Consider the following 14,427-nt stretch of genomic DNA (forward strand, 5'->3'; position numbering starts at 1 on the left):
AATACTATCAATGAACATTTAAGAATTCTCAAGCAAAGCAAAATTGACATTTCTATAGAAGAACAGATGATTCAAATAAATGGTTTCTACAACCATACTATACATAGTACAACAAATATAAAACCAATTGATTTTATTCAAGGGAAGATTAATGAATCTCAATACCCGGATATATATGATAGGATGCTAAAGAAAAAGGAACAAGTAATTAATAAACTGAATGAATCAAGGATAGGAGAAAAAATTCTAGAAGACGGCATCAATTATATCAAAGAGACTAGAGGAGGCAAAAATTATCAGAAATTCAGGAAAATAGAAGGAAGGAAAATTGACGACTCTCATTTAAAAGACCAAAATTCAAAACAAATTTATTATAAAACACATGTTAAAAAGAAAAAGAAATTCCAAAACGCACAGAACGTAAGATTCCCAGTGCAACAAACCACTAGAAGGGGTAATGCTGTTAAACGAAATAATTAGTAGCAACAATACAGGAGCATAAAATCGAATTTTAAAGATTACTGCATTAATTTTATACATATATATATATATATATATCTAAATAACAAATAATTATTATAATTGTCTAAATTGGTCTTCCTTGATCTTATATTCTATTAGATCACAATGACAACTTTGTTGGTACTAATAATTTTGATATATGGAATTCATGCGGAGAATATCGAAATAATCGATTTGGACAACAACAATGGTTATTTACCAATCAAAGTGGATGAAGTGCGGCTTATTGAGTATAATATGAAAGTATTACACATAATTAATATAACAGAACTAGAAGTTGCTAGAAACCAAATAGAAGTTAATATTAAGATGTTAAATGAAACGCTACCAAGTGACACAAAAAATGACTATATACATAGGACGTTGCTTAGGAATTTTAGGGAACTGGATACAAAACTTAAAGCTTTAACACCAAAAATAAGAAATAAAAGAGGATTAATTGACTTATTAGGGAAAACATTAAAAGTTATTGCAGGAACCATGGACAGTGAGGATGAAAAAGCAATCTATAATGCATTACATAATTTAGATACAGAAAATACCGAACTTATTAATGAAAATAACAAACAAATTAAAATAAACAAGGAATTACAGGAACAGATAGAAATTCTAAACAAAAATATTTTGAATATTGAAAGATATATTTCCAGCCAAATAAAAAGTCTTGTATTAAATACTCAGATTAGGGAACATTATTACTATTTGAAAGTATGTTTTCAAATACACAATGACATTAATTCTTTACTTCATTTTATCGACACAATAGAGGACGTTATTTTGACCAGCCGATTAGGTATCCTCACAAGAAATATTTTGACAGACCAAGAAACAAAACTGATAGAATCTGACGAAGAATTTAAAAATATTGATTTAGTGTCATTACTATATAAGCATAATATTATTATATTTACTCTATTAATTCCTAAATACGGAAAAGAAAAATATGAAAAATATCGTCTTTTTGAAATTTTGGATGATAAAAATGAAACAATTAGTTTTAAGCACAAAGAAATATTGTTAAAAGACGGTATTGTTTACGAATTTAATGAGAAATCGGAAAAAGCAAGCAACCTTGTAAAATTAAATGATGAATGTATTATCGATATTTTTACAAAATCCATAATAAAAAATTGCATTAGAATTAAGAAAAAAGCAGAAGAAACAATAAAAATTATAACGCCAGGCTCTATTGTAATACAGAAATTTCATAAAACCAAAATGAAAACTACTTGTGGTCATAATATTTTTGTAGAAGGAACAAAATGGATTAAATACAAAAATTGTACTTTATACCTTAAAAATCAATCTTTTACAAATGTCGAAAACACTATTAAACACCATTATTTAAACCCTGAGTTTATTAAAGCTATACCATTTACAAATACAACCAAAGAAGAACTTACTATGGAAATATTGGACACAAAAAATGTCCAAAATAGAAACAAAATTGAAAAACATCAAAAAGTGTCAAATTACCATTATACATGTCTGTATTTGTTAATATCAATTATAATTATACTTATTTCATATCAAAGTGTAAAAAGATTTAAGTTAAATCTATCATCGACTCCGAGGACGGAGCCCGAAACAAGCGTTGGGGGAGTTACAGGGCCACCCACGCTGTCCGCAGAATTTTAATTCATTATGACTATGGATTTTTGCAGCATTAGCAAAAATCCATGATCAACGAAATTGTCGCAAATGGATTTTGTATATACAAAATCCATTTACCCCAACCAGCCACAGAGAAACAGAGATCAATGCAAATATCATTTGACCACCCATAGCGAGCCATAATGAAAACATATACTATGAAGAATTCATCAGCTAATTGTAAACATTTATTTATTAAGCTAGCGTTAAGGAAAATTTGAAATAAAGATTCAGTTAGACTTGAAACTTACACAAGAGAAGTTTGTATCTAAAACTAATAACCCCGGCCAATGAATGGAGGGCGGCAAGGCGGCACTTCACAAAAAAACAAACAAAGAAACAAAAAAATCATAAAAATTCAACATTGTTGCAAAATACAAACCAAAACTAAAAATAAAAAAAAAAATTAAAAAACTAATTAATTAAAACGGAATGCTTCTATGTTATGCTAATTATTGAAAGAAAAAAAAAACGAAAATAAATAAACAACCAAAACGGGTTGGTTTAAGGTTGTTCATATAACACACAAAAACACCCCAAGACCAAAACAAGAAAAAAAAACAGAGTACAAGGAGGTGGGGTTTAAGGTAAGCAAGTTGAATTTTGTATAACATAAGATTTGTGTTTAAGCATCTTTATTTGACACAAAAATAGAAATGTTGAGTCAAAAAAAAAATTGTCAACAATAGTAATAAAATCCAATGATTTCTATTTATGGTGTATGTCTACAAAAGTTGAAGATATGCTGTTGGAATATGAAAAAATTATCTAAAAAGTGTTTCGTTTTCGATCAAGTTCTGTTTGGTTTTCATGCTATGGCCTTGGGATTCATTTTCTCTACACAAAAAATGGCCAATAAACAAAAATATGCATATTATACCATTCTATTTCAATATTTTTATTGCTATTATTTAATTTGTTTTTTTTTTTCTTTGCAGTTCTTAGATTAAAATGTATACAAATTGCTCCAAAGATTATCATCACTTAGTAGTACCATATGATCCTCCTCCAAATGCAAAACAAACGAATCGAAACGTTAGCGAAAATAACAACAACCCAAAAGCCATTCGTTGTCGTTCGGTCAGCACATCATGCAACGTGTATGTGTTTTGTGTGTTTATCTGTCTATCTGGCTGGTTGCCTGCCTTTTTTCCCGAATACTTTGTATTTTATTTTGAAATATTTAAATGCTGTTTAAAGTTCAACTACATAATACATAATTGGCGCCAACAATTGTCATTTGTCGCGGGCGAAAAAGATAAGATCAAAAATTTATTGGTTTTGTTTATTTTTCTGAACGAACGAATGAACGAGACCAACACTTCAAATGGAATGCTTGATGTTTATTTTTTTATTTTATTTTATTTTTATATAAAATTAAAAATTAAATGTGAAAAGCCAAAATCACGCTATTAGAGGGTGAAAGACAATAAAAAAAAATTAAAAAAAATTATTTTCGTAATAGCAAACAAATCAGGCATTTCAAAATCAAAAGGTGAGTAAAGTCAGCTAATAATAAAAAAAAAACTGAAGAATTTTTAATGGAATATCAATACCAGAAGAAGACAATATTGTGTTACCTGAATTTGATTGAAATTTAAAACAAAAATCGCCTTAGCTGTATTTGTATCTTAATGACTTTGTGTCAGATCTTGTGTCATAGATCAGAAAATATGTAGAAATAGCTAATGCTCAAAATGTATGCATGAAATTTAGACAAATCTTACAAAAACACAAATATCCTCATTTGAAGAATGCTAACTAGCATTTCAAAAACCATAAAAGGCTGAAGATATTAGACTTCACAAACTTAAAGATTACCACAGACAGCGTTTTCAATCACATACTCCAAAATGGCATAGTGTTAAAGCTTTGGCACACAACCGAGAACATGAGTAGTCTCTTATTTATGACAGCTTTAACCCCATGTTTTGAACTATAGCCTATACTACTCATTGATATGAGAAAAATCTCCCTGCTGTGAATGCAGAGTAATGCAACTTTGGCTATTTCAACATGTCTTATATTTGTTTTTATAGGAAATCAAAAATTCAACAAAACGTGCCAAAATTTCTCCAATGACCTTGGGGGGAATGCATAAATTCCAAAGAATAATAATAGATTAAGAAAGCGGTTTATAAAATGATTTCTAATTTTAGCAATTGTCATAAAATTCATGCAAATGTATCAACTTAAAAGCAATAATGACATTTGAAACAGTTATTTTTGAATATAACAAGTTAAACAAAGACTACGAGTATGTGAAGAAGGGGTACGCATATTCATATTTATTGAAATAAATCCGAAAAAACGAGCAAAATAAAAAAAAAAAAACATTTCGTTTTCTTTTTTTATTTTTTTTTATGCTTTATTGTTCTTTATTTTATATTTTTCAAATTCTTACTTTTTAATTAATTTTTTTCTAACAATGCATACAATAAATGTATAATTTATTGTAAATTTTTAAGTTTAATTTATTTTTTAATTTTTAATTGTTTTTTTCTTCAATTTTTAGATTATTTTCCATTTTAAGTTTATTTTCAATTTTTAGTTTATTTTTAATTTTTTATTTTTTCTTAAATTGTTTTTTTATTTTTTTTTTTTAATTTTTTTTTTATTTTTTTATTATTCTTTTTTATTATTTTTTTATTATTTTTTTATTATTTTTTTATTATTTTTTTTTATTATTTTTTATTATTTTTTTATTATTTTTTTTTATTATTGTTTTATTTATTTTTTTATCATTGTTTTATTTATTTTTTTATTATTTTTTTATTATTTTTTATTATTTTTTTTTATTATTTTTTTATTTTTTTTTTATTTTTTTTTATTTTTTTTTATTTTTTTATTATTTTTTATTTTGGTTTTTTTACTTTATTATAAGGAATAATTATTTAAAAAATATTAAAAATTAAAATATTTTTATATTATTATTTTTTTACTGTTTATAAAGAATAATATTAAAGATTGCTTTAATATGTCACATTCATTTATTTTATTTTGTTTTTTTATTTGATATTCCTTTTATTTTTTGTTTTTCATTTTGTTTGTTATTTTATATTTTATTTAATTTAATTTTTTTTTTAAGTTTATTTTATTTTTTTATGTTCTTATTTAATTTTTTATTTTATTCATTTTATTTTTGTTTTTGTGTTAAATTTTTTATATAATTTTTTTCTTCACTTTATTTTTTTTATTTTGTTTTTCTACTTTTTTATAAGTAATAATGTTAAAAAAATATTGAAAATTGTTTTAATATTTTATTTTATTTTTGTACTTCATCATTATTTTCATTGACAAAAACTTCCCTATGTTTAATTGCTCATTGTCCCCCTATCGCAATTACCCATATATTGACCTTCATTTACTATTTCATAGTTTGTTTACAGTTTAGTCACCTAATAAAACTACCAACAACAACACCAAGCAACTCTAACTAACCAGCGAACCATAGTTGATTGAACTTTCTGAATAAAGGCCATATGGAAGAGAAAAAAAAACAGTAGGGTTTTTTTTTTTTGAATAATGAGAGGAAGTCGGGGTAAAATTAAAATCCTCAAACCTACACTATAATGCTCGTATAAGAATGTTGTTGTTAAATTTTTTTTTTAACATTTTTGTTCTAGTTTCAAAGAATTAAGTAATTTCCCTCCCACAATGCGAGAGTAGGCGAGCGAGTGCAGCAAAAGTCCTAGATAAATATGTATGTATGTGTATATTAGAGAGCAGAACAAATCGAACGCACCATAATAGAAAATTTTCAGCAGTTTTAACAATACAAATACAAAGACTACAAACATATGTATGTATGTAGTTTATAAATGGCATACACGTGCTGGCTTTTTTTTTAACAATAATGTATCGACGACGACCCCCACTCACAGTTTTTGCTTCCCCAACATGGCAATCATCATCAACAACATCAATATTGTAGTTTTTCTTTAACGCCTTCACCTCCTTCTTGTGCTTCCTGCCCCTCATCACTGTCATATTCCTTATCGACTTAATCACCCTTAGAGAACAGCATGAAAGTTTTTGTTGGTTTGTTGTAGTTTCATTTTCTATTTAATAATGACGTCATAATAGTAAAATTTTTGGCGTGTGTTTTTTAATTGCTTTGTTAAATAAATGGCTTTTGTGTGTTTGTTTGCCTGAACACGAGAGCGGTAGAGAGTGGGGCAAGAACGAGAGCTTTCCTTTTAGTTAAAGGATTTGTTGTTCGTTATTAATTGAATTGTATACGAAAAAAAGGCAAAACGTATATGAAATAGGCTTAAGTAGGCCATAGCAAAGGATTTTTCTCTATTAATAGATTTGTTTGAAGAAATAACACAATCCATCACAGGCGACATAGGTTAAGTGGAAAAAATGTCTTAATTAGGTCATATGGCCCAAAATGGAATTTACCAAAATAGAAATTTGTAGAGAAAAGTTAAAAAACAAAACCAAAAAAAATATTAAAATGTTTATGGAGTAGCTTTGAAGAGGTGAAAAATGGAAGGAGGAGTCACTTTTTCTTTAAAGGAATAGTTCTGTGTGGTACAGATATAATTCAAGAACAGTAGATTGGTCATAGTGCGTAAGAGATGTGGAAATGAGAGCTGATTTAGTGGGTTCCGCCGGGGAGGTGAGTGATGTTAAAAAAGCATTTTTCTATGTAATGAGTTTTACATTTTGGACGAAGTTAGTGATGTGCGACAGATAGGCTAGTGTTGTTCACCCCGGTGGTGAGTGATGTGCTTGTCACTACCTATTTTCTTAATTTTTTTTAAATTATTAATTTTTTATGTGATACATTTTTATATATTTTTTATATTAAATAATATTAAGTGCAATATTTTTCTCTTTATTTTTTATTTTTTTTTCTTTAAATTTATTTTCTTTATTTAATTAAATATTTTTTAATTTAATTTTTTAACTTAATATTTTTAATTAACTTTTTTTATAAAATTTAATTTAGTTTTTTCTTTTTTTAATTTTTTTTTTTTAATTTAATTGAATTTTATTTTTTTAATTTTAATTTAGTGTTATTTTTTTTTAATTTAATTTAATTTTTTAAATTTAATTTAATTTAATTTTTTAAATTTAATTACATGTTATTTTTTTAAATTTAATCAAATTTTTTAATTTTATTTTTTTTAATTGATTTTTTTTAATTTTATTTAATTATTATTATTAATTTTTTATTTTTTATTATTAATTTTTTATTTTTTATTATTTCAAATTTTTTAATTTTATTTTAATTTTATTTTTTTTTTAAGTTAGTTTGATTTCTTTTTTTTTTTAGTTAAATTTATTTTTGTTTTTAAGTTAAATTATTCTTTTTTATTTTTTTTTTTTTTTTATTTAACTTTTTATTAACTTTTATTAACCGCTTTAAAATTGTCATTCCCTATATGTCTTTAGTCATTCGTCTGTTTTAATTTTTCAACTTACCGTATGCACAAAGAATATTTTGAAATTTTTGGCTTCAGCTCTCAACTCCGGACTCCAAGGTATTTCACCTTTCTTCACCATTTGCACGGGATCAATGTAGATGAGGCGGGGTCCAGTGGTCAACAGCAACATGCGGCGGCGAGCAAACAAACCTTTGCGTTTGTTAACAAAGCCTTTCTTTAGAATGACTTCGCCCTCGGCAAAGCTATGCCATTTATCGGTTTTTTGCAATTCCAAACGTTTATGCTTTTCCAAATCGGACAGATCAAAGCTATCTAAAGGGATGAAGAATAAAAAAAATAATTAAAAAAAAAAAATCTAATCAAAAATGCTCAACAACTACTCACTTTTGGCTGATTTCTGAAAACTATTTGGCGTTGAGGCCGGCGTTGTGGTTATTGCAGGTTTGGCTTTATTCACACTCATCTTCCTCTCACCGGCATCGTCATCGCTAATGCAACCCAGTTCCTTGCCCAGCAATCTCGTTAGCTGTTTGTCATCCAAACCGGGTTCCAAATTATCGCACAACATATACGCCTCCTCTTCCTCACGCACCAGATCGGGCAAATACGGCGATATCGGAGGTGGTGTTGTCTGCCGCACTGCCTCGAAGTCCACGCCCTTGAAGAAGGGATGCGAGCGTATTGTCAGATAATGACTTATAAATTCTTGGGCACCCAAACGTTCAGCAGGATTGAGTTTTAACAATTTTTTGACTAGATCCTCGGCATCCTTGTCGAAGCCTTGGGGAAAATCTAAATTGCAGGCAATTATCTCCTTGAAGATGACATAGTCATTGGAACCACGGAAGGGTGGCAAACCCGACATCATTTGGTAAATGATGCAACCCAAGGCCCACAAATCAGCTGCCGGTGTTATGGGGGCATTTTGCAAGACCTCAGGCGATACATATTGCGCTGTACCCACAAAACTGCCGCGTCTTCGCCGATGATATCTGGGCTGTTGTTGACGTCTGGCGACACGCGGTGAATCTGTCTCACCACACACTTCACCATCACCACAGCTACCGCCCGACGAACCGGTCGATTCGTAATCCTCATCATCTTCATCGCCATAATCATCATCATCGCTGCGCATGCTGCCGCCCGATTGACATCTGGCCTTTTTGGTAAAATCAATGCCGCCGGAGAGTAGGAATTCATTAGCTTGAATCTTCTCTTCGGCTGTGAGAATCTTTACCGAACCAAAATCGGCTATTAGCGTATGCATATCCTCATCGAGCAGTATGTTCTCCGGTTTCAAATCACGATGCACAATATTGCGACGATGCATTTGTTCGCAGGCTAATACTAGTTCGGCAGCATAGTGGCGCGTTGAATCGATATCGAAGGAACCAACTTTATTGATGTATGGCAATAGATCACCATTTTTGGCATAGGTCATAACAAAGTAAAGTGAACGGGCATCTTGGAAGGTGCAGGATAAATTCACAAAACCAGGAACATTTGTTAGAGTGTGCATAACTTCGCGTTCGCGTCGTATGTAGTCTTGTTTGCGTTCGCGTAAAATTTGGCGTTTTTCGCAGACTTTAACTGGAAAGAGAGGAGGCAAAAGATAAAATTAGTAAGGCAATTAAGTTAAGGAATTTATATTAAAAAAAAATTCTAAAAAAGTACCAAAGTAAACAAAGTTTATTTAAAAGCTTTCAAAAAGCTCATAAAGCTTTCAAAAGTTGTTAAAGCTTTTAAAGCTTTTTAAGTTTACAAGATTTTTTAAGTTTTTTAAGCTTTAAGAAGCTTACACGCCTTTAACGCAGCTTCCAGCTAGTTCCGCTTAGGTTTTTTGAAGCTTTCAAACTTTTTTTAAGAATTTCAAGCTTTATACAGCTCTGAATCCTTTCCAAAACGTTTTTTAAATACGTTAATCTAGCCTAAATACATTTTTTGAAAATTTCATAATCTTTTAGACCTTTGATACTGTTGCCAAGCTTCATCCCACTTGGCGCCAAAACTGCAGGCAGAGATATGAATGAAAATTATTTGGAACGCACCACCAGTACAACACATCTCTGTGTTTTTATTAGCTTGCTGGCTTGTTTTATTACTGTCTCTCTAATGACCGCAGAAGAACAACACATCCGAAGAACAAACTCTAAGGAGTTCAGAGCAAACAACCTTGAACTTAAAAACACTGAACCAAAAAACAGAAACAAATCTTAAACAAATGTTGATAAAAAAAAAAAAAATGTGCAATAAAATACACAGTTGAGTCAAGAGAGAGAGAGAGAGATCTATTAAAAAAATAAAAAAAAAAAACAAACAAAAATTGCAATAAATTCATAAGATGTGAAACGCAGTTGGTTATCAGAAAAAAAAATGTTTTTACGACTTTTATTATTTAAAATTTTGAAGCATTATTTTGTTTATATTTTGCATGCCTTAGCGAATTATTGAAAATATGAAATGGCACACGCCAACGTCGTTGTCTTGTAATTTGAACACGTTTTGTTTTAGTCATCGATTTTAAAGTTTATACGCAAATCGTGTCGTAATTATTCTTGGGCTAACAAACCCCAGAGAGATGGATTAAAAGCTCAACAGCTATCCAGGTTATTGGCCTTTGGGGAGTCATCATCAGACAGTTAGGCTATAGCACCAAAACTACAAGACCAAAGGGGACTATGGAAATATGTAACAAAAAATTATAATAATACAGTGTTTTTGTTTACTTTTTTGCTCAATAGTTGCAAACACGAGCACATAAGTCATATTCAAAATCTGTGTTTTTGACAGTTTTATGGCAGTTGTTTAAGTTTCCAATCAGGAGACAAAGAAATAAGACAGACCGTCAGACTAAGCAGGTTAATAAACTCCATGAAGTATGAACGAAAGCAAAATTTAATTGCAATGTTTATAAATATGAAGACAATGCTTAAAAGTTTGTTTTTTGTTGTTGTAGGAAAAAGCTTGTAGGATTAAAGTTGTAAACTACTACACTTATAGCCAAACTATTGAAGTAAGTATTAATTTTTAAGCAGTTAGCGCCATCTAGTTGCAGGCTTTCAAAATATTTTACTATATTTTTAGTTCTGTTTTTAGGAGATGCAGCTTTAAATTGATGAAATCTGTACCTCAAGAGCGCCATCTACACAAACCTTTGGAATAATTCAGGACTTCTATAGTTAAATACAACTCAAAAGCTTTTTTCCCATTATAAACATAAAGCTTTTAAATTTCTAACCAAATTTAATTCCCTTGCCATATTGCTCTCATCACTTTGATCTTTACTCCCAAGGGGGTAAAAAATTTTGAACATAATTCAAAAAAAGAAAAACAAAAAAAAACCCCAAACAAACAACTTTAATGGTTTTTGCCCCTCCAAACAACAGCTTTTGGCCATGGTCAAATTTTGATCACAAGACCTGACCATGACGTGAACGTGTACCGCCCACTTTAAACTGGCTGACATTGCTGCCACCTGTTGCCAACTGAAATACACTTAATTTTCAGCATCTACTAAAAATGCTAAAAACAAAAAACTAAAACTAAACAAAACTTATGGAGGAAAAGTAGGATTTTTTTTCTGTTAGAAAAACAAACAAGCATTCCCATTAATCCCAGAACATATGAACATAACGCGGCCAACAACAAAACTCTTGATATAGGAAAACAAACTAAAAAATAGACTTTAGGAGGTAAACAATATATTTAAACATTTATTTTGCTGGTTTTATTGTTTTGGCAAATCAAAAAAAAAAAAAAAGCAAAACATCACATAGTATTTACAATACGAGTGTTATTGACATTTTCATCGAATGCAAGAACAAGGGGTAAGCATAGGGTGATAGAATGAAGACATGAAGAACAACAATAAAAAATTTTGCATTGTTTACTGAATTTAACCAGGCGGCAGAGTTGAATATAGAGCGAAAGTTATAATTTTCGCCAATTTAAGCATTTTAAAGAAGGTTGGCAAATTAGCGAACAAAAATTGGCATTTTGGATAAAGAAAATAAAATTAATTTTCTTTTTTTTTTCAATTTTTTTATTAAGCGTTTTTGTTTTTAATATAACATAATTTTTGTAATCAACAAATTTTTGAAATTAAAAAATCAATTTTTAATTTGAAAAAAAAAAAATTAAAAAAAGTAAAATATTAAAAGAAAAAAATTAAAAAAATTAAATAACAAAACTTAAAAAAAGAAACCAAAAATTGGAAAAATGTAAATGCTAATTTTAAATTTTATTTTTGTAATTTCTTTTATTTTTTTTTTATAATTTTTTTATTTTTTTTTTATATTTTTTTATTTTTTTATATTTTTTTAATTTTTTTTAATATATTTTTTTTTTAATTTTTTTTTATATTTTTTTAATTTTTTATTATTTTTTTAATTTTTGTTCTTTATATAACATAATTTTTGTAATGAAAAAAGAAACAATAAATACATTTAAAAAAATTCAATTTTAAATTAAAAAAAATAATTTAAATAAAATATTAAAAAAATTAAAAAACAACACTAAAAAATTGAATAACAAACCTAATTATTTAAAATTAATCAAAAATTGGAAAAATTGTAAATGCAAATGCAGATTTGACCATGAACATTCCACTAAGGAACAGAGGAAAATTCTCACATATCACTGAGTGTTGTCCGATTAAAATTTTAATCTCAAAAAAATATAAAAAATTTAACCTGAAAAATAATTATAAAAAAAAGGTTCTACACCTGCGGCATTAATGCACAAAAATTCCTTATTAAAGTCCTTTTTATATGGGATTTTCTTTAAAGAATTCTTCCTTAAAAATTTTAAAATTTCTTTCTCATCACCCAGCCAGTAGTAAAGAACACAAAGCAACATTTTGGCGGGAAAATATGTACATGCTTGCTATACTTTTATGCTTTAACTCGTTTTAGTGTTTTTTTTTTCTCTTTTTTATGTCAAGTTCTTGCTGTATGTGTGAGTTTTAGTTGTAAAAGAAATAAATCTCAGCCTGTTGAATTTCTTACAGAATATAAAAAACATGAGGATGGAGGAACAGACAGACAGACAAGACAATACAAGAATAAAAATTAACAACGAAAACGAAAACGTTCTCATAATAAAGCATAAAGTACAACAACATTTGCACATCTACTCTTGCCATCTCTCACTCTGGTTTTGCAAAAAGAGGGGGCTACCACATTAAAAGCTTGTTTAGTTACACCACCACACACCATCATTCACCACATCACACCATTGTTTATATGGGGAGTAGGAGGCATGTATTATGCTGGAGATCATAAGCATGTATGGGTTGTGGAGGCTTGTGTGATATGTCTTTTTGATTCATTTTGTTTTTTCATATTTGTTGTTATTTTTTTTTTTTTTTTGCCTTATTATGGGTTTGTTGCTTGTGGTGTCAAGTTCAAAAACCTTTTTTCCCTGTCTGGGTTTTAAAAAGCCACCACAACAACAAACCAAACCAAAGAATCATCGAGCAACGAACTGCCTCCGCACTACAGTACACCCCATTGTTAAATAAATTTCGCAATTGGTAGTGTTCTTTTTTTTTCCTTCCTCTTCTTCTTCTTCTTTGCCTTTTTTGAGCTTCTTTTTTGTTTCAGCCTTCCCATAGAGCTGAGGTTGTTGCTTGAGGATAGCTTAGTCTGTCCGTCCGTCTGTCCATCTGTGCGGATAGACAGTCAAAACAAAGAACAAGTAGTGCAGCAGCAGCAGCAGTCTAACCATTATGCCTCCTCTATGTGAGTAGTGTAGAAGGGTTTGTTGATCTTATTTTTGCCTCACACTGGTGTTTTATCGTCTGACTGAGCCATGAAACATACTTCAAAGGCAGAGACAAGAAATATCAACGGTGCGACAATACCATGAGGCGTCATCACACTGAGCAAACTAAGCCTGTGTAGTTCTAAGCGGCGAGAGGGGGAGAGGATAAGAGCTTCTCATATAGATCTTTAAGTAGCGGCAAAAGTTGAGAAACAAATAAATATTCTCAGACAAAGAAATTTAACACAAAAACAGAAATGAATTTAAAATATAAAAAAATGCATGTTCAAAGGTGAACCATATAAAATATAAAAAAAATTAATATTAAAAAAATAAAAAAAAATAAATAAATAAAAAAATAAAAATAAATAAAAAAAAAATAAAAATAAATAAAAAAAAATAAAAATAAATAAAAAATAAAAGTAAATAAAAAAATAAAAACATAAAAAATATATAAATGAATAAATAAAAGTAAATAAAAATAAATAAATAAAAAAAATTAAATAAATAAATAAAAAAATTAGTAAATAAAAAAATAAATAAATAAATAAATAAAAATAAATAAATAAAAAAAATAATAAATAAAAAAAATAATAAATAAAAAAAATAATAAATAAAAAAAATAATAAATAAAAAAAATAATAAATAAAAAAAATAATAAATAAAAAAAATAATAATAAAAAAAAAATAATAAAAAAATAATAAAAAAATCGCAAAAAAATCGTAAAAAATCATTTAAAAAAAAAAAATTATTTAAAATAATAGAAAAAAATAAAAAAAAAATTAAAAAAATAAACCTTTTTAATTTAAAAATATTAAATAAGTATATAAAAAACAAAAAAATAATTTTAAAAAATTAATAAGAAAAAAAAATAATAAAAAAAAATTTAATATTTTTTTTTAAATAATACAAAAATTTAAATGATTAAAAAAAAATTTAATATTGAAAAAAATTTAATAATCCAAGAGATTGTAATAATAAAAGAAACTGATAATAATTTTTTGACATTTTTACAATCCTCTCAGCAATATTTACTCTTATAATTACTTTTAATTGTGTTTTTGCCATTCTTGTGTACCTATTTGTATT

The 14,427-nt window shown here is 27.8% G+C and overlaps 1 protein-coding gene across 3 annotated transcripts in view; it reads right to left on the reverse strand.

Annotated features, from left to right (window-relative positions):
• Positions 1-14,427, reverse strand: part of LOC106094275 (3-phosphoinositide-dependent protein kinase 1) — a 105,291-nt gene that overhangs the window by 11,681 nt on the left and 79,183 nt on the right. For all 3 annotated transcript variants that reach the window (XM_059370747.1, XM_013261478.2, XM_013261479.2), the window contains exons 4-5: positions 7,959-9,164; positions 7,612-7,886 (exon numbers count right to left, since the gene is read on the reverse strand). In XM_059370747.1, coding sequence (XP_059226730.1) covers positions 7,612-7,886; positions 7,959-9,164 — 1,481 coding nt within the window. The remainder of the gene's footprint in view (positions 1-7,611; positions 7,887-7,958; positions 9,165-14,427) is intronic.

This window comes from Stomoxys calcitrans, chromosome 1 (genome assembly GCF_963082655.1).
Source record: "Stomoxys calcitrans chromosome 1, idStoCalc2.1, whole genome shotgun sequence".
Taxonomy (NCBI): domain Eukaryota; kingdom Metazoa; phylum Arthropoda; class Insecta; order Diptera; family Muscidae; genus Stomoxys; species Stomoxys calcitrans.